The sequence below is a fragment of the Pantherophis guttatus genome, chromosome 1 (genome assembly GCF_059756535.1).
Source record: "Pantherophis guttatus breed Tessera chromosome 1, ASM5975653v1, whole genome shotgun sequence".
Lineage (NCBI taxonomy): Eukaryota > Metazoa > Chordata > Lepidosauria > Squamata > Colubridae > Pantherophis > Pantherophis guttatus.
The window spans coordinates 166,958,063-166,984,403 of NC_142063.1; the positions used below are offsets into that span (position 1 = coordinate 166,958,063).

Consider the following 26,341-nt stretch of genomic DNA (forward strand, 5'->3'; position numbering starts at 1 on the left):
AGGGGATAAGTGTACAGAATCAACCTTGTTATATACACATTATAAACTTTAATATGATTTGTATATCTTGTATATTAACAGTTATGCTTTATTTATATTTCAAGAAAGGAAAACTATTTGGATTTCTTTCTTTTTAAGTGGCAGGTCTGAAGCCTTGACCAGGCTAAATTTTATAGAAAGTAAGGCTGGCATCCAAATACATTTTTCACAAAGGGTGGTCTTCTTGAGTTCTCTCAATACAAGGTATAGTTTGAGCAAATGCATCACCTCCCGAGATAAACTGCCATGAGAGGAAAGATGTGACAGAAATACTTTCATACTAAAATGATAGTAACAAAATTCATAATTCGATCAACTTTTTCACACAAAAATATTTTACTATCTGCTCTTACCTGCTTGTCCTAATCCTCATCCATCATTATTTGGGAATTGAACTATTCAGTATGAGGTGAGAAAAAAATATGAAATCCAGAAAGTTAGTAGTCCTTTATAACATTGGTGATTTTCATATTTATGTACATGAAGTACAAAATCAGCATTTCATTTAAAAAAAAACTTAAACAAGTATGTCATTTGACAATTCACCAAACTATAAAATATTTGCTGAGACTTTCAAATAAAAGTCTTACTAGGAATTGGTTCATAAATATCAAAACAACTGATCTTTCCAAATATTTTCACCCTAAATCAACCTTTCCTTACCTCAGTGTCCTCCAGACGTCAACTCCCAGAATTTTCAGCAATGATCTGGTAACTGGTATTCAGATATAGAAATGACAAGGGAATCCGGATTGAGGAAGATTACCATAAATCATGGATAACAATTATATATTTTTGAACTTTCTCTGTTGCAGATAACCACTGTATAGTATATAAGCATGCTATATATCTTGTAGGGGTGTGGAATTTGTTTTTAAGAATAAAACATTTTTTTATAACAGTTGCAGTTTGTATTTTGTTGTTCTAAAAAAAGAGCAGTTATTCCTCTTCTTAAACTATAAAATGTAAAAAAGTCAATAGAGTTTATTTTTCTTAGGAAATACTATGACATATAGTTACTTTAGACTGCCACATCTTTATAATAAATTCATTTTCAATAGGTTGTTAAATGTAAAGAAATATAACTTAGTCTAAAGAACCTGATTTTGGCCTTTGTTTTATTATTATCATGTCCTGAAATTAACAAACAGTAAAACAGTTTCTCTTCCTTTTTAAATAAGAAAAACACGCATAACAATTTGAGTGTTCATTTCTTCCAAATGAAGAAGCAGAAGTTGCTAAGAATTCACGACTCTTGTAAATAATCATGTACTCTAATAGAACAAGAGGCATGACAATCCCAACCTTGGCCTAAACATTGGGTATTGTAAAGGTCAGTAAGAGCCAATACTTTTCTGGAATAAGTTTTGTGTATCAAAAAGCTCAATGTTCTTGATTCCTATACAGATTCAAATTGGCTGTTGGTTAGAGTGTTAGGATTAAGTTTCCCAGAGGAAAACAGCTCAACCTTCAACTCTATCAAGAAAGTTCTTGAATTTCTTCTATTGAGGAAGTTTTAAGTCTTCTTGTATTTCTCATTCAGTTTTAAGGAGAATCAAAGTGTTGAATTATACAATTCAAAAGGCTGGAGTCCATTTACAATGTCTCTGTCTTGACCATTATTCCATCAGTCTCTTCCAAGTCTCCCATAAAAGCAAAAAGCAGATGTCGTTTATAGAGCTGCTTTTCCTTTAGAATCAAGGAAAGTAATTCATCCCACTGACCAAGTGTATAACTTTGTCCTCATACAGTTCCATATGTATACAACAGTTTGCGAGCCATTCGAATATTTCCACTGCTCTGATAAATGAGCGACAAATTGAAAGCAATATCTCTTCGTAAGTCTGTCTGGTCAGCTTCTATTCCCTAGTTTAAAGGAGAAAAATCTATTTTAACAAGTCACAAACTATCTTTTTCCCAAAATTCATATGCATAAATTTATATATGAATTTATAACGTTTTAAATAAATTTAAAAGGAAGTTTAAAAATAAAGTTTAAAAACCAATACAAACTAAGAAAAATAAAAATACAGAGAAAGCTAAAAGTGCAAGAAAGGAAAAAAGAAATAGAAAAGAAAAAGATACAAATAAGAGGCTACAAATCTGATTTACAGCAGTTATAAATAGAATTATAACTCTACTCTTATTCTATGGTTACAAGATGGACTCTCTTCTTTATATAATCTATCTAATCATCAAAACCATAAATTATAAGTTGATTTTTTTTTCTAATTATGGAAAAAGTACATAAGCAGCTTCCAGTCAGCAATAAACATAGACATTGTCTTTCCCTGAATCCAAATCTTTAGAATAGTTTACTTTTGAAAAAAAAATCCTGCACATGGAAATGTAACATAGCAATTACATTTTCTGGAATCTTCTAAAACAACTATAGGGGTAAATCTTTTACCTCAGCACATTGCAAAATTGACTATATTCTGCTTGGCCTTTTCAAAAGTTTTAAATGGCATGTGACTATACTTGGAACAGTAGTAAAATATGATGGCTTTGGTTACAATTTTCTTAAATTTCAGGGCAGAGTTTGGAATCATAAATGCTTTTTGGGATAGGCCAAAGAAGGCAAAACAGGTTCCCTCCAAACATTTTGGGGAATTGTCATCAGCATTATCAGGAAAACTCTAAATACTTAAGACATGAAAGAGAATAAATTTGGCATTGGATATGAATGGCCAAATTGAAACTGGGTGATCAGGTGCGGGATCCAACTGAAAGGGGCAGCTTGTCAAATGCTGATTTGTTATTCTTGCTTTTCATCAAGAAGGCCATGAGATAGTTGACATTCACTTTATAAAATATTTATGGTTTTAACTCTCACATGTTTAAACTAACACACATGAAACCATAAATATTGTCAAGGTATTTGATTTATAAATACCTTTGCATAACTATCCTGATGGATCCTGATAGGTTCCAGATGGAGCTTGGGCCATTTCCTGAAACTCTAGCTCACGACTCAGCTGATGACCTGGTGGCCGCCTGGGATAGTGCGGCTGCCGGGGCTTTGGACCGGGTCGTGCCTTTGCGGCCTCTGACCCGGCACCGAACTCACTTAGCTCCTTGGTTCTCCGAGGAGCTGAGGGAAATGAAGCGCCGGAAAAGACGCCTAGAGAGCGGTTGGAGGGCCAGCCGTTCCGAATCCGACTTGACACTGGTAAGGTCTCATATTAAGACCTACCTAGTGGCGATAAAAGCGGCAAAATCTAGCTATTTTGCCGCTCTTATCGCGTCATCAGATAACCGCCCAGCCGCCCTGTTCAGGGTGACCCGCTCCCTTCTCCATCTGGGAGCGCGGGAGGACCCCTTGCAGGGCCGAGCTGAGGACTTTGTACAGTATCTGGATGATAAAATAACTCAGATTCGGGAAGACTTGGCCGCTGACTGGGTTAGTTCAGACGAGATGACTGAGGCAGGCCTTGAGAGTGTTATCTGGGAGGAGTTCGATCCTGTGGCTCCCGAGGATGTGGACAGGATCTTGGGACGGCTGAACGCCACCACGTTTATTGGATCCGTGTCCCTCCTGGTTGGTGCTGGCTTCCCGGGAGGTTACACGAGGCTGGCTCCAGGGAATTATCAACGCTTCTTTGAGTGAGGGTGTCCTGCCGGCTGCCTTGAAAGAGACGGTGGTGAGGACTCTCCTCAAGAAGCCATCCCTGGATCCAGCTGTTTTGGCTAACTATCGTCCAGTCTCCAACCTTCACTTTATTGCGAAGGTTGTTGAGAGTGTGGTGGCGCGACAGCTTCCCCAGTACCTGGATGAAGCTGTCTATTTGGATCCGCTCCAGTCCGGCTTCAGACCTGGGTACAGCACGGAAACGGCATTGGTCGCGTTGGTGGATGATCTCTGGAGGGCTCGGGATAGGGGTTACTCCTCTATCCTGGTCCTGTTAGACCTCTCAGCGGCTTTTGATACCATCAACCATGGTATCATGTTGCGCCGGCTGGAGGGACTGGGAGTGGGGGGCACCGTTTTGTGGTGGTTCTCCTCCTATCTCTCCGACCAGTCGCAATCCGTGTTGACAGGGGGGCAGCGGTCGACCCCGAGGTGCCTTGTTTGTGGGGTGCCACAAGGGTCAGTCCTCTCGCCCCTCCTGTTCAACATTTATGTGAAGCCACTGGGTGAGATCATCCGTGGTTTTGGGGTGGAGTTCCATCAGTACGCTGATGATACTCAGCTGTACATCTCCACCCCAGACCATCCCAACGATGCCTTGGAAGTGATGTCCCAGTGCCTGGAGGCCGTGCGGGTCTGGATGGGGAGAAACAGGCTTCGACTCAACCCTTCCAAGACCGAGTGGCTGTGGCTGCCAGCGTCCCGGTATAGCCAGCTGACGCCATCGCTGGTTATTGGGGGCGAATCACTGGCCCCCACGAAAAGGGCCCGCAACTTGGGCGTCCTCCTGGACGCACGGCTGTCTTTAGAAGGGCATATGACGGCCGTGGCCAGGGGGGCTTTTTATCAGGTTCGCCTGATACGCCAGTTGCGCCCCTTTCTGGATCGGGACTCCCTACGCACAGTCACTCAAGCACTCGTCAGCTCTTGTCTGGACTATTGTAACGCTCTCTACATGGGGCTCCCCTTGGGGTACACCCGGAGGCTCCAGCTGGTGCAGAATGCGGCTGCGCGGGGGATTATGGGAGCGACGGGGCGCTTCCATGTGACTCCTCTCCTGCGCGAGCTGCATTGGCTTCTGGTGGACTTCCGGGTGCGCTTCAAGGTGTTGGTGATCACCTTTAAAGCGCTCCATGGCTTAGGGCCAGGGTACTTACGGGACCGCCTTCTGCCACCAAAAGCCTCCCACCGGCCAGTTCGCTCCCATAGAAAGGGCCTCCTCAGGGTGCCGTCGGCTAGACAATGCCGGCTGGCGACCCCCAGGAGGAGAGCCTTCTCTGTGGTGGCACCTACCCTTTGGAACAATCTACCCCCAGAGATACGAGTGATCTCCGACCTCCGGACTTTTCGTCGGGCCCTAAAAACTCATCTCTTTCAGTTAGCCGGTCTCTCTTGATTTTATGATTTTATGGTTGATTTTAAATTTTGATATGGATTTTAAATTGATAAATTTTAAACTATGGGCCAAATTTAATTATTTTAAATCTATTTTTAATCGTACTTTATGTATAAATGTTTTATTTTGGCTGTTCACCGCCCTGAGTCCGAAAGGAGAAGGGCGGTATAGAAATTTGAATAATAAATAAATAAATAAATAAAATCCTAAGAAGCCAACATAGGTATGCATGTTCTGTCTATTACTGGTGCTGAAAACAGAATTGGAAGGGGGGGATACAGGAACACGTGAGCGTATAGAGGGTGGCACTTTGTGAGAATGTTTGTGTGTCTTAACATTTAAATCCTAATCAACTGCTGTTCCACACAGTACCTCTAGGACCAATGGAGGTAGTTCCAGGGCCTTTTTGTAATAATGAATAGCAAGATGTACTAATCCCAGTTGATGAAGGGCACGTCCTAAATTGTAATAAGATTCTTGACAAGAACCACGAAGGCTCAGGTACCGTTGCAGGAATGAAAACCCCTAAATACAAAAGGAAAACTTCACTAGTGCAAAAATTAAAAAATACAAGTAACAATTGAGACATCAGAAGTAATACTGTCAGACTTAAATTCACATATAGTACAGTTAAATACAGTAAAATATCTTACATTAATATTATTCCATATGATACACTATGGAAGCAAAAGCTGGACTTTGAAGAAGCAGGCTAGGAAATGAATTGATGCTTTGGAAATTTAGTGTTGGAGAAGACTTCTGAGAATATCACAGGCAGCCAAGAAAGCAAATGGATTATCGAACAATCAACCAAGAATTCTCTTTCGAGGCACAAATGACGAAGCTCAAATTACCCTACTTTGAACATACTATGTGAAGACCTAGCTCTCTGGAAAAGGGTTTTGGGAAGGATGGAAGAAAAGAGAAGAGAAGCAGCAGCATTGAGAAAATCTATGTGCTCACTAAGGAGTTGACACCAACTTGATGGCATTTAATCAGTTCCCACAATGATGTACATAAATATTCCACAAAACATTTTGCAGTAGTAAATCTCCCACCTATAAGACTATTAAACTGCACTAGTTTATAAATCTTGGAAAATATGGATAATAAAACAATAATGGGATTAATTGACAGATATTGTTGGTTAATTATCTTTTCTTCTGAAACACTGCACCAAAAGGAAAAACAAAATAAACATTTCCAGTACAATTGGTAATTCTAATCAACCTGCCTACAACCCAGCACCACATAAAAGATGTTTCATGCAACATAACTTTTACAAGAATATATGGATTATTTTTCAATTCTTTAAGACTTGCCTAAATAAATTTTAAAGGAATTTTACGCTGTTTAACATGAGGTAAGGCTCTGCACGTGAAAGTTGTGAGAGAAAGACAACACACCTGTATTATGAGGGCATGCCTTTTTAACACATATTTCTGAGATGCCATGTGGATGAAGATCAAGCCTATGCAAAGACTAAACAGGGGTTCATCTGAGTTAGAACGGAATGCTTGTACATATTGTCCTGCAAAGAAACAAGCAGCAAAGATTTTGCAATGTCATTTATTACTGCACATATTTTACTGAAAAAGCTTTCAAAAAAATTTAAACCAGCCGTACATCTCTGGACCTTCTTCTTTTTTTTTTGACGTAAAAAAAAAAGCAGCAGTTTTGGGTCAGTGGGCATGTCTGAAATTTTGATAGAATGGCTCTAGTGGAGTTTGTCTATCTTTAATGAGTAGGCAAACTCCACCACATATGGGCAAGATGGAAATGACAAATCACAAAGCCCCCATTTATCACAAGGAATATTGATGAGGTTGCTGTTTATTACTTATGCCCAAGGATGCCCTCTGCTGTTTCATCATAGTTTGGCCTTTGTTCGGGTGAAATGGTCCTGCTTTAATTCAAAGCATTGATTGCAGCTATTCTCCAATTTTGTTTTTGCAAAATTGTAAAACCACAGCTTCTAGTATTCCAGTTTGATATTCTTACCTATCTACAAATATACAAGAAATAATTCTACATACATCTTCACACACTGCAATTGCAATTTTTTAATTAATAACAGTAAAAATCATACCAAGGGCATGCTTGAAACAACCGGATACAAAAGCATTGTGGCCATTTAAAATGCATAGTGCATGATTGTCTGGATTCTTCAACAGTAATCGCAGACAGAAGCGATGGTGCCGGACATCTTGGGAATGCATGGTGATTTGGTTAAAGATATTCCAAAGCTGAGGCTTATTGACATGTTCCATTACCATTATCCTAGAGAAGAAACAGGTGCTTTTCAGATTGCTTGCAAATGACAGAAAAGATCAGTCTACAATCACTGAGGACAATGGTGTGATCTAGTCACAAGGTGGCCTCTTTCATCCCTTTTGTATATCTCCTATAATGAGCATGTTCCACACGGAGGCACAATTCACAGAATTACACTCAAAATAAGGCAGGCCAGACCACTCACCACTATGTTACTGTACTTGACCTAGTCTCTTTCAACAGACAAAATGCATCACTAGACCCTTCAACTAAAATTATTATTTCACCAATACTAAATTTCTTTAACTCTGTGGAAGGAGGAGGAAGTGAAGATATGGCATTCTGAAGATATGGCACACAGGTAGGTTTGCTTGAGATGAGTTCTCAGTAGAAACAAAAGGTCTAAATTATATAGAAAAATACTATATCAGTAACAAGGTATTAATTTAAAGGGGTTTTAAATTGAATTTGCCTTAACCCAATGTGATTGCTAGAATGACCCACCTGATATAATTATAAGCTTTTCTAAAATTCTTGTCTAAAACTGCTGCAGAGAGACCAAAGTATTCCAGTTCTTTGCGCTTCTGCCGATCATCATAGAATGAATAATATTCCAGTGAGGAGTCCACTAGCAATTCTGCCTCCTTGTATCGCGTAAGGTCACACAATGCATAGATTGCCTTAAGGAGAAGGTTCCACCAATCCTCTTTTGTCAGAACACTTGTAAGCACCAAAAATATTGCTAGAGTCAACCATAAACCACTGTTAATTTTTACACAGACCAGAACATAAAACTAAAACATAATTAAAAACATTAATAAAAGTCTAAAGTAGAGGTTAACTTGTGTGGATTCAATAAAACCGAAGGAATATCAAAAAGCCTATTATCACTGAAAAATTTGCTCAAAGCCTCCTTAACAAAGGCCAGGTTATCAACATTTATAGACTGCAATAGACAACTGTTTCCACAATTTGAACAATTTAAATTGTCTTACCTTTCTTTGTTGTTTCTTGATCATCATTATCAGAGATTTTATCTCTTGAAACTTTTATAAGGTAGAGATGTCTTTCTCCCGATTTTGAGCTAGATATTAAACATACCTGAGCTCTGTTCATGGCTACCTGCAAATTGAACGTTTAAAACACATCTGAAAAAAGAATACCCTACAGTAGCCCATTGTTTACTTTCTAATAGTTTATTGATTTTTCAGTTTGTAACTGCATCCCAGATTTAACAAAGTGAACAATAAAAAGTGCCAAAGATCTATGATTCAGTTGGCTTGATCCAATTATGAAGCAGATTAAAATTGACTAGAAACCATAAATTTTCATTGTCTGAAGTCACCCATAGATACAACTGTTATAGCTCAATACAGAAAGACTCACATCTGAAAAAAACCCTGCACATTACCTTTTAAATGTATAATACTTTTTCTCTTATTCTGCCACATGCACTAAATACCACACATTTATTTAATGTATACTTCTATGCTATTTCCTATACAATCTCCTATTGAAGAGAGTTACATAAAAGCTATTAAAATATTTACAAAAAAATATTAAACATTTGTATTAAAATAGGTGGGAGGGGAAAAATATTATTTCAAAATTCATAAGTCTTCATCAGATACCTAAAAAAGGGACAATGGGGACCTCACACATTTCAGACAGGGCCTCAAGTTGTTTGCAATCTTATATACCAAACTAAATCCTTAACCTGAAACAATAGGTTAAATCCTTAACATGAAACAATAGCTAGTTATAACAACAGCAACCTCATGTGCATGTTCCAATCAGCAATCTGACTCCTACAGTCTTCCCTAACTCTAAGTTCTGGACTGAGCGCAATAGTAATTTTTTATAGTATACATTACAATCATCTAAAGCCTATGATGACTAGGGTATGAACAGCTATGATTAGATGTTTGCTTCCAGAAAAGGACATAATTGGTATACAAACTAATCAAGGAGAGAATCAACCAAGAATTAAGGATAAATTTTCTGACAGTTAGTTTAATCAGTGGAACAATTTGCCTCCAGAAGTTGTAGGTGTTCCAATACTGGAGATTTTTAAGAAGAGATTGGACAACTATTTGTCTGAAATGATATAGTGTTTCCTGCTTGAGCAGGGTGTTGGACTAGAACACCTCCAAGGTCCCTTCCAAGTCTGTTATTCTGTTATTCTGTATGCTACGGACAGTAATATCAAATGATGCTAAGAGATGAACACAGTTGCATTCCTTTAAAGCAAAATATCAGAATGGCTGTAGCTGATTCTGTCTTGACACCAGGACTGAACCAGAATGAAAAGGACTGAGATAATAACTATTCTCTAAGAAATCTGCAGCTATTTTGACAGATCTTTGCCTAAAAAACAGGGTACTTGTATCTGGTCATCTATTAGCATAATCTTATAGATCTATAATAGCTTCTTCAGAAAAAAACAGATCATTGTCTTCTCCAGAGCAGATGGCATTACTCCATCTCCCAAGCAATTAAACTCTTTTGACCAGCTTGAATAAATCAAGCGAGATAACTCTAATCCTCACTAATATCTAATATTATGTCACTCCCTCCATATCTTAAAGCAAAAAGTGGACTGAGGGTATGCCCGGCTTTATAAATTAGTGTGATGACAGTATGAAACTGTCTATAGCTACCATAGATTACATGAAATCACAGATCTTCTCTAATAGAACAGCCTCAGCATGAATATTGGCCTCTTCTGCAACCACTTAAGAAGGGTTCTGCAATACTACATTGGGGACCAAGTAATCAGGGAAGTTGTTGAGTGTTAGAATGGGTAATCCTAGTCTTTCTCATTAAACTAAATGAGAAAGAAACACATGAGCAGTGTGACAGAAGAGGTATAAAAATTAACTTACCTTTAACAGCATGGCTAACATGGTGAGCAAAGAATCTACATAACCATACATGTTGCCCTGAGAGAACAGCAATGTTGATCGATGAAGCAGCAATTTTAATTCCTAAATACAGAAAATTGGGTTACAAAGGCAAAAACTTTAGCTGCTTTCTATCTGGGTCCCAGATCTTGGAACAAGACAACGGTTCCCTCCTAACATTTTTTTTTTCATTCCAGCATCTTGTTTCATTCTTTGAGCAATTTAGCCCTCCCATCTCAGATTTCAGAATAGAGTTCACACCATAAGACAAATGCTTACTTGCTGAGCAGCATTGGCATCCTGTGCCAGGGTATCTGGATCATACATGGGCTCAAGTGCTTCTAGAGCTTTCTCAGGCCGGCCCAATTGCTGTTGTAGAGTAGAGAGAGAGATCCTTGCATCCAGGTGCAAAGGGGTAAGGTCAACCACTTTGGCATAGCTCTCTGCAGCACGATCTATATAGCCCAGCGCTTTCAAGCATTCTAGAAAGGAAAAGACATTTTTTAATAGTTTGTGTTCTGAAGAGGTAGCACAGAATCTTTAATTTTTATTTTATTTGTTATACAAGAATTTCTTTAAATCCAGTCAGTAATATTAAGTTTCTTTTAAGTTTCCAAAACTATAGCGGTCACAAATATAATTAACACCTATGATTCTAAACATGAATACTGCTACTGAATGCCTATTCTCTTATCTTAGAAGAAGGGAGCCAGACAAAACATGGGCACCATAGGGAAGATGTTAATGGGAGTTAGGAACTGTAATAATTAAGAAACAGGAGCATAAGTAAGTAGCAGGGAAAAAAGCTATGCCCATTGATCTTGTTTATTAAAAAAATACCATACAGGAGAATGATGAGACTCTAAAACATTATCATTAAGGAACAGCAGTTAACTGTTACAGCTTCATGCACATTATTTAAAGAGAACAATTGTTCTCTTGCTGTTCATTAATTGACACACTAGCAATCAAAAAGTTATAGGTGCTAAGCACTTCATAGTACCTCAGTATATCTTCCACTATTTTGTAAAATAAGTAAGCATTATCTAATAAATAGAAAGAATGATTACGGTCACCTGCTAGATTTATGAACCTGACAAAATCTGAACCTGGGCAGCTTGTTTTTAGACACTACTTTGAACTGAATTCAATTATCAGGTACAGTAATTACTAATTACATATAATAATATGCATACATACTTCAATTATTTTGTTCCAAGAAATAGTTAACAGACCAAAAATCAAGTCAACAGATAATAGAATTTAAGATGTTGAAGTTTCAGGGTTAAGTCTTAAGTTATGGTTTTTCATATTTTGTTTTTCGGAGCTGAGAAGCCATAATACAGCACTTCAATTGTGATCATTTTATTACGTAATTAAGGGCTAAATAACATGCTATTGTAATGCCCCATTCAATCAAATTGTAAATACAACTATTATGGCTGGGCTGATGTGCCCTTAATGAAAGCAACAAGGCTTCGATATCATGGACAACAATTTACAGAACAGACAGACAGAAGTTTTTCACAAGGCTATTTTGCTAAGGGAAAGCAGAGGGAAGTACATGGGACACATTTATTCTCCAGTTTTAACTAACATCTATTTTGGGTGTGTGTATTTTAGTATACTTAGGAATAATATTTTGTTAAAAAATTGCAGCTATTCTCCAATATTATGTTTTAAATAAATGGTCTTTCAAAATTGATTGATGCATACATCTAAAACCCTTGTCCATAATCAAATCACAAATAACATGCAAACGTATCACTTATGCACAAAAATGTATATGCATGTTTAATGCCAGGAAAATCTAACATCCCTTTGAAGACACATGAATAGAGTCCCATGTCACCTTGGGGTAGTTCAGAGCAACGTGCCCACTCAACTGCAGCTTTAAATTATAAAATGCAACACCTATTACTGAGCCAGAAAATAACTTATCACATATTAGGAGGAAGCAGTTACCTGCATGTCGGAGCCAAACAACAGCTAAATTGTATCGTTCAGAGCACACCAGAGAACTCAGGAGGGGGAGGGCCGAATCATATTCTCCAACATCAAGAAATGCTTCTGCAACATCAAGGTACAAATCTCCCATATCCTCAGGATTCTGCTCCACTAAGGTAGTCAAAAGGGACTTGCAAAGAAGAGCAAAATTAAGAATACAACTAGCAAACTGAGGGAATTTCAAAAGCAGATTTTGCAATTTCTCAGGCATACTACTTTCTATATGGAAAAAAGGGAAAATTCCTTAGTTTAATTAAAATTCTAAATTAGCTAGTACAGACTTTCACGTTCATTCAGTTTTTGCTTCAACAGAATACAATGAGATCGCGTATTAAATTATTTATATTTTTCTTTATTTGGTTCTTGACTTACATTGAGAGGCTCCAAGATATTCAGGTGAATCAAACACACCATGAGTTTCACAGTGATATCAATGGGAACACCATCAGGTATAGAGCATGTAATTTCTGAAGCTAGAAAATAACAACATCATTACATTTTCTAAATATTTTATATCATGTATATTTTTTTCAACTACTTTCTCCAAATAAATACAGCAGTCCTTATTTAACAACAATTCAGCTGTCAACTGAAGCAGTCACTAAGTGAAACCATGACTGTGGTTATAATTTTACTTCAGCTTCCCCTTGCTTTACAGACCTGTGAACATCATAAATGTGAAGATTAGTCACAAAGCTACTTTTTCGTCACCAGCATAACTGGAAATGGTTGTTTAATAAGGCAGTCACTAGAATGAGGCCTACCTGTAATCCATAATTTTAAAGGGGGAGTTTTGAACCATCAATAGATTTTGTTTCTGCACACAAAAATATGTTTTTCATAAAACAGATTGTTTGTCTCAGAATAAATGTGAAAGAATTCAATCTATTGCAAGAATAAATATTCAAACACAGGAATGTATTAGACTTAGTACTCTTTTATTTTATTCGTTTTTCTTTTGTGTGCATTTATCCAATTTTTATTTATTTACTCATATTCCCAGCATAAGGTGATGTAAAGAGGAAAGGAAAACAAACCACATTCACAAAATATGTTCCGTACAGTTAATAGGGTTAGACACACTGTCATACAGTATTTGCAATTTCCTCTTCTGAGCCTTGAAGCAGGTGTTCCTAAATTGCCTAAATCTTACTGTATCATTTGTCCATATCCGCTGATTTTGTTAATCTTGGAAAAAACCTATAAAATATCTCAATGCTTGTTTTGAGGCTGGATGACAGTGTCTGGAGGATTATAATCCAGCAATTTTTGAACAATTCAGTGCAGCTGTTTCTAACTTTCATGGGGCACAGCAGAAGGAACCAGCTGGGAGGACTGCATGTGAACAGCTAACTTTAATAATCGTATTACAGAAATAAATTTATGTAGAGAAAGAGGGCTGAAAAATGAAAATAAAACAATCTTCTTACAGCAACAAGGACCAGCTGCATTTATTTATACAGTGCCACTATTATGTCCAGGTATTTATATCCTGAGAGATGCAAATTGCTCATCTCAGCAATTTTTAAGATACAGAATTGCATACTCACATGCAGAATTGGTCCCAGGCACAAATTCTTGCTGATCAATTGTTGTTCCTGGATCTTCCTGATTTTCCATTGCCTCTACCATGGAACAAGGGGGAAGAACAGGAAAAATAAAGCATATGCTGAGCTTATGAAAATCATTCAATAACTATAAAATTACTCCATATAAAATTACTCAATAGTCTTATCAATGGACATAAATACACATAAAGGAGTGGGGGGACTTATTTACCAAAGCACCTGAAGGTAAGACAAGAAACAATGGATGTAAACTAATCAAGAAGCAACTATTTATTTATTAAATTTTTAATAAACTAGAACTAAGAGAAAATTTTTAACGAGTGAGAACAATCAACCAGTGGAACAAATTCCCTTTGGAAGTTGCAGGTGTCCCAAGGCTTTTAAGAAGAGACTAGACAGCCATTTGTCAGAAATATTATAAGTTTCCTGTGTGAGCAGAGGGTTAGACAAGATGACCTCCAAGGTCCCTTCAAACTCTGTTACTTTTATTTAAAAAGACTATGTGTATTTATTATTAACTGCTATATTGCCAGGAAAGAGTTACCATATTTTTTGGAATATAAAACACACTCCCCCCCCCGCAAAAAAGGATGAAAATTTGGGTGCGTCTTATACACCAAATGTAGCCCTGCCCACCCAACCCCCACCCTTTGGCTTCTGCCTCCCAGCAAGCAGCAAACAGCTTGTTTCAGCTTCAGCACAGCCTGATTAGCACAAGCAGTTGATTGTTGGTTGGATCGGCCTCCCGACCCTCGGCTGTTTCAGGCTGCAGGGATTGCCATTTCCTATTGCTGCACGGGCCTCCCGTAAGCAGGCAAATTGCTGGGAGCAGATTTTTTTTCTTGTGTTAATCAGGCTGTGCTGAAAACGAAACTAAGGCAGGCTGTTTGCTCTTTGCTGCAAGGCAAATTGCTGGGAGGCAGAGGCAGAGTTATTGTGAGTGTTTGATGTGCCTTAATTTCTTCTTTGTGTCCTTTTGTTGTAAAATTTCTGTCTAAAATCAACAATTAGCTGGAATTTAAAAAGCATTTCACTAATTTAATTAAAATGTTACCTGAAGGAAAATAAGAGGGGGGGGGGGTTACATCTAACAGATTGCGTGCTGAATAACTTACTGATTCTGATTACAATACAAATCTATGCAAAGAAAAAAACTTAAAACAGTTCCAAACTGGTAAAATTTTATATTATTTCCCATATCCATGCACTAGCATATATCTTGTTTTCCTCCCCAAAAAAAGGAAGGTGTGTCTTATAGTCTGGAGTGTCATATACTCTGAAAAATACGGTAATAGCACATCTATAACAACACCAGAAAACCAGACTATTTCAGAAGATTAACTGTTCCATATACAGCTCAATGCAATGGTCTTCAATCACGCTAATACCTTTTTTATCTGCTGAAGAATCTTTTTCTGCTTCTTGCTTTTCGAGTACAATTCCTGAACAATCTGTAATAACCTAAAAGAAGGAGAAATGATTTTGGTTGTCAAGAAATAAAATGAATGAACCTAGAAAGGATGATTTAAGAAGGAAAGTACCCTGAGAACTAAGAGGTAATTTAATGATTCAAAGCGGCAAATGACATAGAGTCACTACAGGGATGAAATAACTCAGAAAGTATGGGGAAGGTCACTGAGAGTGTGCTGCCTAACGGGAAAAAATTAAAAGAAGTTGTAAGAAATATGAAATCCCACCACTTCCTCCCTAGCCATAGCCTAAAAGCAACATAGTTGTATAGAGATCACTAGCACGAGTTCACTTCAGCATAAAATATGACTCTGGCACACTCAATTTACCTCCAAAGAAAAGTTAATCCTGACCCATAACTTTTGACAAGAGGACAAACACAAGAGCTTTAGAGCAACACAGAATGTTCTAATTCCAGAAAATGACAACTCATCCAAAAGCAGAACAAAGATCTTCTCCATTTTTCTCCTAGATACTGAGACTCTCTGGTCCAAAACCCAGAGGTGGGAGAAGCTGATATTCTGTGTGCAACTTGGGGAGACATACTCTTTTCAACAACTATTCCTTTGGAATCTGTAAGTGGGAAACCTTCATAGTAAAAACAACTCACAACTGGTAGAAGGGCAATCTTAATTCCTTGAATAACAGATAGTATTAGAAAGTACACCTCTTTATGCATATGCATTTATATACTCATTATATTATAAACAGACAGCAATCAGATTAATTTAATATGCTTACTGCTAATGCTTTATCATACTGCTTGTTGGAAATATACAGCTCAGCAGCTATATTAACGTCTTCCATGGATACAAGGCTTTGATGTTTCGTAAAAGCTTCTTCCATTATCTCAATAGCAGCAGTGATATCATTTGCTTCATAATAACTTCTGTGGAATACATTAGTAATCAGGTCAATAGTAAATGCAAATAGTAATACATCTTCTGTATTAAAAAATTATTACAATATTTTCTGGGCAAGAAGAAAAACAATAATCCTCATTGAAAAACATTATTTATTATTGCGAATATCAAAATCATGGTCCTTTGTGCTTGTAAACTTAAAAGCAAGTCATGATTCTTCAACATAATTTATAGGTTTTATCCAAAATTAGGTTCAGCAAGAAAGAAATTAATGTAATTTCACAAATATACAACCCATACAAGAAGCTGTGATTGATCACAGGAGAAGATCTGATTGATGACACCCTATTATATTGCTGAAACCCAAAACTCTAAGTCAACATAATTTAAAATTAGTCTAAAGCCACAGATTTGTAAACCTTTGCAAAATGTAATTATCAAAAGTGAAAGCAAAGATTCTTTCTTATAGCCAATACCAGGGGTCTGCAACCTTAAACACTCAAAGAGTCATTTGGACCCATTTCCCACAGAAAAGAAAACACCGGGAACCACAAAACTCTTCCCGTGCCTGACTATTTCTTGAGCGGCCACAGAACTAGCATATGTAGTTCTGTTTTCTTCTGAAACTTTTCTTTTCTTTTCTTGGATTTATCCATGGTTGGCCTACCGGGGGTTGAAAAGCTCAATAAATCGCGTGCCGGCGGGTGTTGCACATTGGCGGTTGTGATATATATTTTGAGTGACGGAGCCGCAGCAGAGGGGTGAAAGAGCCACATGCGGCTCCAGAGCCGCAGGTTGCTGACCCCCTGGCCAATACCAAAGAAGGAGAGTGGTGATGATAGACAAGCCTAGGGCAAGATTAGCTGAATTCATACCTCTCTAAACCATGATTTGAGACAAGGTGTGATCACAAGCCATGGGCTTGGCACCCACTTTGTGATGTCGCAGCATCCTGCAGTCACGTGATTGCCATTTGTAATTTTCTTTGCCAATTTCAAACAAGCAAAGCCAATGGGGAAGCTGGCAGAAGTCACAAATAGCAACTACGTGATGTCTTTCTTAACTCAGGATGATTTGTTTAACAATGGCAATTGGGAATGCCAGAATTTCCACTGCTAGGAAGCACAGTCACATGATGTTGCACTCTTTTACCGCCTGTTTAGCAATAGAAATTCTAGTCTCATTGCTGTTAAGTGAGGATATCTGCATTTCAAAGCATCTATCCAATCATAACATATCATTTCTGTATCCTGCAATTAACTACTATACCAGAGGTGTCAAACTCGTGGCCCGTAGGCCAGATGCGTCACATACTGGCCATCCCTACCTGTTTAGCAAAGGGGGAAAAAGTTGTGATACGTCACGTGACAACAATATGTCGTCATAAGTTTGACACCCCTAAACTATACCAACAAGTAGAAGAAAAAAAATTATTCCATTAGAAGCTGATGTTTCGTATCACTTCAGCATGACTAAGTGTTCCACTCTACTTACTTGGCCATATCTCTCGCCAAAAGCATAAAGCGTTCACCATCAAAAGGAGTCAGAAGATTTAAAATGCGTCTGTAGCCATCCATTGCCAGTTTGTGTTCCCCTAACTGTTTGTAGAGATTTGATCTCTCCCACAAATAACGCACGTTAGTAGCATCATACTTCAGAGCTATAAAAATGGAAGTAGTATGATAAATCATTTTGATATTTGTAATTATTGGAAGCAATATGCAAATATATTCAATAGAATAAATAAAATATAAATATAAACAATCTCATCCTGAAAAAGTCATCCAGGGATGAAATCAAAAAATTCTGAACACTGCATAGACTGTTATCATGACATACTGAACATCCATTTTCAAAAGATTTTATTATATAAAGATAAGATGGAGGGAACAACTTAAATTTAACAAGTTAGCAAGCTAAATGGAATTAGGATCAATTGGTTTGGCCTATGTAGTTTTAAACATAGTACCAGTGCATTGTTTTGTTTATATAAAGTGAGTTTGAAAATGGGTCTTTTTCCACTTTTTTAATTTTTAAAGCTTGAGAATTCTTAAACCTTACAAAATATTATTGAAAATGAATTTGAAAGTATGTACTTATATATTAAAAGAAAGTTTTAAAAGCTGTGGTAGAATTTATTTTAGTTATAAAGATGAATTTTTAAAGAAATGTTTAGAATTTTAAAATGAATATAAAAGTTTTCCTTTTAAGGTTAAAAATTTGAAAGAGTATAGTGGTTTTTGTTAATATAAATAATGATAGTAGAAATATTAATATGTGTAAATAGAAATATATATCATTTTTCAAAACAGGAGAAAAAATGGATTTGGTTAAGATGATGAGATAAACAAAGAAATTTTATTTAGTCTTGTTTCTATTCGAATATTGCTTCTGGTTTTTAGATTTGGAATACAAAAAAATGAATTTCAGAATTTAGATTGAAGATTTTATAATTGTGTAGTTATAAGATTGGCTTGCAATAATTATAGGTAAACAGTTGAGTTCTAACCAGTAGTGAAATCTGAACCGGTTTGCTACCAGTTTGCTGGTTATGCATGCGCAGTGTGCACCAAACGCACACTGCATGTTTAAAAAGCTTAAAAAGTTTTAAAAGTTCAGTTGAACCAGTGGTTAAAAAAAGCTACGATCTAACGATCAGCTGTGCCGCGCGGTTTAACATGCGCAGTATACACCAAAAGGAGGCTTGGGACAGCAGGGAGGAATCAGCTGTACCACGCGGTTTAGCTTTGCTAGAACGCAGGATTTCCTGCTTTCTAGCAAAACTAAACCGTGCGGCCCAGCTGATTGTCAGATTGTAGCTTTTTTAAATTACGGTTCAACTGAACCGGTAGTTTTTATCACTACCGATTCGCCCGAACCAGAGCGAACCGGTAGCATTTCACCCCTGGTTCTAACCGTATTAGTATTTTAATGTTGGAAAGAGTCGGAAGTCCACCCTTTTTTTCCTTTTTTCCATCCTGCATTCATCCCTTTATTATTTTCACTGTATTTTAAGCTGTAATAAAGGCTAATAAAACTTAATAAAACTTTTTTTTAAAAAAAAATTGATTAAAAAAATATATTTCACTTGTGCTATGCTGAAAACAGAATGCTAGACAGGCATGATAAATTGATGTTATTCCACAAGTCAATGATTTCAAACATATTTCATTTCATATTATCTGCCACTTCTTTGTGACATTATAATTTAATATTCTCCCATACAATTTCATTCAGAGTGCTTGAAAAGCTTTCTAGCAGAATACTGGCAAGCTATCATATAGCTTTTAAAAACAGTATACATTTTATCTGCCGTATCAGGATTATCTATCACCTCGTACAAAATCAGTTTCCCATCTTGATTTGGTATGTGATAACAAAAGGCAAGGAGACTGTAAATATATAATATGTCTAAATATCTCAACGAATTAATTTACGAGATGCCCATGAAAATCAGCTGAATGAAATTAGGTTCAGTAAATAAAAAGACTAATCTGTAATGAAAGCAATATCTTGACACCTGATGCAAAATAGACAGTAAAGCAAGTACAGTATCATTAAATGATCTACAATGACATTAATTTGTTTACCTTTCGAATAGCAAAAGACAGCCTGTTTAATATTGTCTTGCTCAAGTGACATTTCAGCTAGCCTGACCCACTCCTCTGTGTCACTGGGATTTAAATGAGCAGCAATCAGTTCAAACTGCAAAGATTTTTCCATATCTCCTTGGTCTTCATAAATCATAGCAAGAGTGGAGAATGGCTCATAAGCAAGTGGAGCTGTTGGATGTCAAAAGAAAAATAGGTTACAATTCATAATAATGTCAATAAAAATGCCTAAATTTGTACATGCTGCATCTAGCAACAATAATCATTTGAAAGTGTTTAAAGACGGATAACAGCTCATTTCTGAATATAATGCAAAATACTGTTTTTGACCTGTAAAACTGTAGCAGCTTAGCCTGGAGGGGACATGAGAAGGATTTCCTACATGGACCCACCCAACTGTTAAGATCTTATTGTGAGACCCTGCTTCAGATACTGTAGTCTAGAGAGAAGTCAGATAGTTACAGAGACTGGATCTTTTCCAAACTTTCTTCCATGACACAAAAACAGCAGCATTTTAATTGACTTTTCCCTCTGTTCTTTGTCAAATTTTAAATTATTTGACTGCCACTGATGATATTATGTTTGGCAGCTTTTAATTAAAAAAACAAAACAAAAGCATAATTCAAATATGGGAACTTTTTAAAGAAAAAGAAGCAGTTTATTTATTACAAATATCTGAAGGCTTAGGGGAAAAATGTGACCTTTTCCCATTTTTCCCTAAGCCTTTTTTCCCTCCGAAAAAAGGAAAATATTAAAAAAAATAACCTTTAGTTATTTGAGAATTGTAACGGGAAAGCTTTTATCTAGCACTATAGTTCCTATATTTAAGAGGGCAAAGATAGCATGATGCACTAAAGTAGGAAAGAAAGGATTCAGTTGTCTATATCTGACTTTTTATCTAAAGATCAGTGGGTCTGCTCTTGATAAGGCTTCGAATAAAACTGTTTTATTATCAGGTTGATGGTTTCCTACTTCAACTTCTTTTTCTAATTTACAACCTGGCAAAATTAAGAGAGTCTAGAACTTTTGGAGTTTCATAGATTGTAGATCCCCTTATAGTGAATATTCAAAACATTTTAAACAAAACACAATTAGTACATGTAGTTTACATTATTGTCTGGCTTAATTATTCTTTTACATTTAATTGTTATGCCAAATACAGTTAATGTAAAACTAAATTAGGCTGTTCATATTGTACTGCAAATTGTTAAAATACCAAAGTGAGCTTAAATCAGTAGAGGCAAATATAAAAATAAACACAGCATATATTTTAACTTTCTCCAAAATTTCCATTAAAAAAAGGAAAATATTTTCTGTGCTTTCAAAATGTCCAGCAATGTAACATTTCCACACAAACATAGCCAAAGCAAAAAGTGGTCATACATCAATTTTAAAGAATACATTTTAAAAAACATATAGCCATTTATTTCCTTATGGGTTTATTTCTTCTATTCCACCTTCCTGAAAAGAAATGTTAAAAGTAAACTTTTCAAAGTTTGGCAATAGCAGATTGAGAGCCCAAAGTGTTCAGAAAGTATGTATGGGTTACATTTGTGCACCTATGCTACCATACAACACTAATGTAAGCAAAAGATCAGTACTAGAGCAAAATGGCTTTGAATCACACATCTTCTATATTGGGAAAATTTAAGAAGTTGCAAAAAACCCAGAAGAAAAGGTAGTTATAAATAAAAACACAGAAGAGATGCAAGGTCAGCTCTATAATGACACACTGAACTGTCTTGTATTAATGTTATGTGTCCCTTCTATTTATTCACAGTAACAAATCTCACCCATAGAAGCATCCAAAGATACCTTGTCTTATGATCTCCATACACATTAGAATGGCTTCTTCATGTTCCCCTCGAGCAAATCTAATGTTAGCTTCACCCATGAGGCCTCTCAGGGCACGAGGCAATTTACTGCGTGGACGTTTTTCCTAGAAAACAGATTGTTATCAATATATTTCAATAAATTCAGTTTTTATTACTACTTACAAAGAATATTCTTAGTAATAAATATATTTGAATTGAGAGTGTTTATTGAGCTGCTGATTTAAACTGTTATTTGTGCAATAACCATGTACATTATTTAATATTTAGTTTATACCATACATCCACACAGAACCCACTTAATCAAATTCTATCATAAGTATTTTCCACTAAGCAGCAAGGATGTGTATGCTTCAAAAAGGGTTCAGAAGAGATGCTTCAGAATGCACAGGAATGGGAATCATTCTTTGGGGCAACTTTGTTTTTTTTTTTTTAGGCTTCTACATAAACCTGAAAAAAGATGTAGCTGCTTAAATGACTATTATATTGCTTGCCTTCATCATTTTCTTAGTCTCTCTATTAAGCACCATCTCTAGTGCAAAAACATCACCAGCTGTAGGTTGCTCAGAGATCTCCTCATCTTCCTCCTCCTCTTCTTCATCATCATCATTTTCTCCCATCATGGAGGCAAAAACTCGATGGACAGATTTACTGATACCATCTGATATCTCTTCTGCTCAGAGAGAAAAAGATTAATAATGATGTCTAATTAATCATGTAAAAAAGGGAGGGGTCATAAAATCATAAAAGTTATCCTCAAAGAGAGAAGGAACCCCAGTTCAGATAAAGGAAATAGCAAGAAGCAAAGGAAAATTGAAGGAAAATTGTAAGTACTGTCATGGTCATATGATTTTCATTTAGCAACTGCTTCATTTAATACCATATTGTCAGTATCAAAACAAGGAGTATTTGTATTAAAACATAAATGTAATCAAATACCCACAGAATCAATAAGAGTAATTCAAGTCTTTAAAGTAAAGAGACAAGATTTTGGGGAGATAGCAGGAATTAGCAAGAATCTATATATTTCATCTTCACCAATCCTCATCCCAGAAACATGATGGCAAAAATAAAGTCAACTATTATTTTGCTTTCATTTCATGTTCGTGTAATATAATTCTTTTGGCATATGTTTTAACTTGAGTTGTATATTTCCCAGAGAATTGGTATTAGTTGGTTGTCCAGAAATGCAATAAATTATAATAACTAATATCAGTTAAACAATAAATTAACGAAAATAATAAATTGAAAAATTAATGAAATAAAAAAGAAAAATCATTTGAACATGTATAAATAATAAGTAAATTCAAAAACTCCTTGCATTTGACTTATAGTTATTATCTACTTCTAATTACCTACTGAGCCATGGTGGCACAGTGGTTAGAGTGCAGTACTGCAGGCTACTTCTGCTGACTACTGGCTGCCTGCAACTTGGCAATTTAAATCTCACCAGGCTCAAGGTTGACTCAGCCTTCCATCTTTCCGAGGCTGATAAAATGAGGACCCAAATTGTTGGGGGGGAAATTGCTGACTCCGTAAACAGCATAGAGAGGGCTGTAAAGCAATGTAAAGCAGTATATAAATCTAAATGCTATTGCTAAATGTTGTTATAATTCTATACAAAAGAATGTCTTCTGCTACAATGGTCCTAGGCATGGGATTGATGTTTATAATTTGTTTAAAGCCATTGTTTTGTTGATTTCATTGTTTATCCAATTGCTTTAGTTTGGGCTGGCTGTCTGATCTTGATTTTTCGTTGTTTTTATGTTTTGTTTTAGTTTTCTTTATCACTTGGAGTAATAAATAATAATCTTCCAAAAATCCGTTTCTATAGATCATTTTCAGCTACAGAACAACTAGCCAAAACTTCTCTGCCTATAACTAAAGACAACTTGACAGTGGAAACAAAAGTCCTCCAAATCAATCCCATTCCCATTTTTATTTTTTTTAATGGAACTACTGAATATTCTAAGAGCATTGTTTCAGCATTAGGAAAGCAAAAAGGTCCAAGTACTCCAAGAATGGAGCAGTAATGTAATACAATGAAAAACTATAAAATGATGTTTTCCTAACAAGAAATTTGAAATGAGGGAGGACCAGTTTGTCCTAATGGTTAAAGCACTAGACTAGATATCAGGAGACTAGTCCCAACCTCGGTACAAAGCTAACTAGGTGACTTTGGTCCAGTCACTCTCTTTCAACCTATAATCTTGTAGACAAACTTGAGCGACAAGCCAGTCAGTCAAGTCCTGTTGCAACCAATAGATCAACACTCAGTGCATCTGGGGGGGAAAAGGATCCAAAAAAGCAGAGCTTGCATCCTTCAAATCACTGCGAGGGGGGGAGGGGAAGTGGGGGGGAGAATTTGAAATGAGTAGGAGACAACTTTGATTCAGTGCCTCCTAAATGGTTAGGATTATACCGCCTACCATCAGTTATCATTGACCACAATACCTAAGACTGATGAGAACTGAGGGGCAACAGGTTCCCTTCTCTTTCTATTAATAAAGTGCTAAACTTGAAAAATAATATAATAAAACATCATATTACTAGCTCATCACATCTTTTGTATTTCTACACCAACTAGCAGAAACCTGCAAAAATTTAAAATAAAACCAGAAGAAAAACCAGTTGAAAAAGCACCTTTGGGACCTCAAAAATGTCCTACTCTGCCTCAAGGTGCCGTAGACTGATCACAAAGTACATACATATATGTTTGAATTAAAGCCTATCAAATAATAATTAGTATTACATACAGATTTCTGAACCTGGGAAATTTTTGATTTATTTTCACTGCAAGGTGGCAGTGAACCCCCATTTTCTAACTTATAAATGCAACAGAAAAGCAAAGTTCAAGATATTTACTCCTTGGTAAATGAGCATAAAATATACCTTCTGCTTCCATATGTCCTTGTATTTCAGTAGACATTCCTTGCCCAGAAGTAGAGGGGCCATCGAAGTCTTCTGCATTTTCTTCAGTGAGTACATTTTGTCCCTGTAAAAATTAAAAAGGAAATAACATTAATTTTATAATGTTACAGGTAGTCCTTAACTTACAACCACTTGTTTAGTGACTATTCGAAATTAAAACAATACTGAAAAAAGTCCCTTATGACCAGTTTTCACAGAATCCCCATGGTCATGTGATTAAAATTTGGAATCTTGACAACTGGTATTTATGCAGTTGCAGTGTTCCAAGGTCATGTGATCACCTTTTGTGATATTCTGGCAAGCAATGTCAATGGGACGGCCAGATTCACTTAACAACCATGCTACTAACTTAACAACTGCAGTGATTCATAGTGATCAACTGTGACAAAAAGGGTCATAAAATGGGACAAAACTTAGTTAACAACTGTGTTACTTAGGAACAAAAATTTGGGTTCAACTGTTGTCGTAAGTCAAGGACTGCCTGTATTGTGAATAGAATTTTCAGTACTAAAATACATATCTGCTTAAGAAAAACAATATATGAGTAATTAATTAAACGAGGTTTCATTGTATGACTTATTTTGGAAGGGTTTATGAAAGTTAAATGGTCAACTTTAAAAAAAAAATATATGAATCAGTCAATAGTCAATAAAGCTAAGTAATGTAAAATAGGCTATGTATATATGGATAAGTGCATATTATATCATTAACTGGACATATTCCTCAATTGACTGCATTTTGCAAATGACTTAACAAAATTTGGCTACACTTTGGATAACAGAATCATGTGTATCTTACAGTAAACATCCTAAACAGAATTGGTCAGAATGGAACAGTAATTTAAATAAATTGAACAGGTTGAACATGTGCCAGCACAAACTGGTAATGTAACACAATCTGTTTTATTGTTATAATAATCCCTTTGATGTCCCTTTGCCTTAGCTCAAATGGGATTCCCTTGTATTTTGCATTAACCAAATGCCCAAAAGCAAAACAATCACAACCTAAACCTTGCTTTTATGTCCCCAACATAAACAGTAATACTGGTAAGTCTTCAAATTCATGAAATCTGGACCGGGCTGCAAAAATCCGAATTAAACAGCCGCACACACCGAAAATCCTACTCCACTGCTCCCACCTAGTAGTCAGTCGGATTTTTGTGCCCGAAAACGAGCCCTACGTCCAGCATTTGTTTTTAATTAGGAGGAACGAAACACCACGAAATGATGGATAAAACGTCTACCTTGCGTGTCCTACTAAAATTATTTTTAGGATTTTATGAGCCAATGATCCTTATTTAAAATGCAAGCAAGATATCGGGTACCTGAATACATACACACTGCTGAAAATGAGGGGAGGGCAAGCCATAAAACCCCCTTATAAACCTCATTATAGACACGAACACGAAGGAAATTGTGAATAAAACTGCGAGGCAAAAGAGGCCTCACCTTCCTTTCGCAGCTTTTACGCTCCTCTCGGCGACGCTCGAACTCCTCGAAAGAGATTTTCCCTTCCAGGTACTCAATTAATTCGGGGCTGAACCCCGACATTTTATGCTCCACCGAGGAAACAACCGTAAGCCGCTCCAGCGAACGGCGGGGAACCTATTTTGAAAGGACCGCAATTCCCTCGCCGAAAAGAGTCCGACTACGAATGAAGAGAACGGAGCCCCGCTGACTTCGCTGTCTACTGCGCATGCGTTCGTGGCTGAGGTTGCTACGGGAAGAAGCGCTGAGAATTTTTCCTTTTCTTGCATTCAAGCGCTTAAAATCGGTGGAGGGATTTATCTCTTTAAAGGGGAAGACCGTCAATCAAA

The 26,341-nt window shown here is 36.7% G+C and overlaps 1 protein-coding gene across 2 annotated transcripts; it reads right to left on the minus strand.

Moving 5' to 3' along the window:
- Nucleotides 1-1,140: 1,140 nt before the first annotated feature.
- On the minus strand, nucleotides 1,141-26,230 carry GTF3C3 (general transcription factor IIIC subunit 3). Of its 2 annotated transcripts, none has more exons than XM_034429882.3 (19): nucleotides 25,974-26,230; nucleotides 24,487-24,589; nucleotides 22,089-22,267; nucleotides 21,578-21,701; nucleotides 19,742-19,933; nucleotides 17,646-17,811; nucleotides 16,030-16,177; nucleotides 15,207-15,279; nucleotides 13,801-13,875; nucleotides 12,623-12,723; nucleotides 12,209-12,380; nucleotides 10,523-10,725; nucleotides 10,226-10,327; nucleotides 8,336-8,462; nucleotides 7,845-8,082; nucleotides 7,156-7,346; nucleotides 6,473-6,597; nucleotides 5,439-5,591; nucleotides 1,141-1,905 (listed from the first exon to the last, which is right to left on the minus strand). In XM_034429882.3, the coding sequence occupies exons 1-19, from the start codon at nucleotides 26,073-26,075 to the stop codon at nucleotides 1,783-1,785; spliced, it is 2,697 nt and encodes an 898-aa protein (XP_034285773.2). In that variant the 5' UTR covers nucleotides 26,076-26,230; the 3' UTR covers nucleotides 1,141-1,782. The 2 variants fall into 2 exon arrangements, with proteins under 2 accessions (XP_034285773.2, XP_034285784.2); XM_034429893.3 differs by having other exon boundaries at nucleotides 21,556-21,701; nucleotides 25,974-26,107.
- Nucleotides 26,231-26,341: the final 111 nt, after the last annotated feature.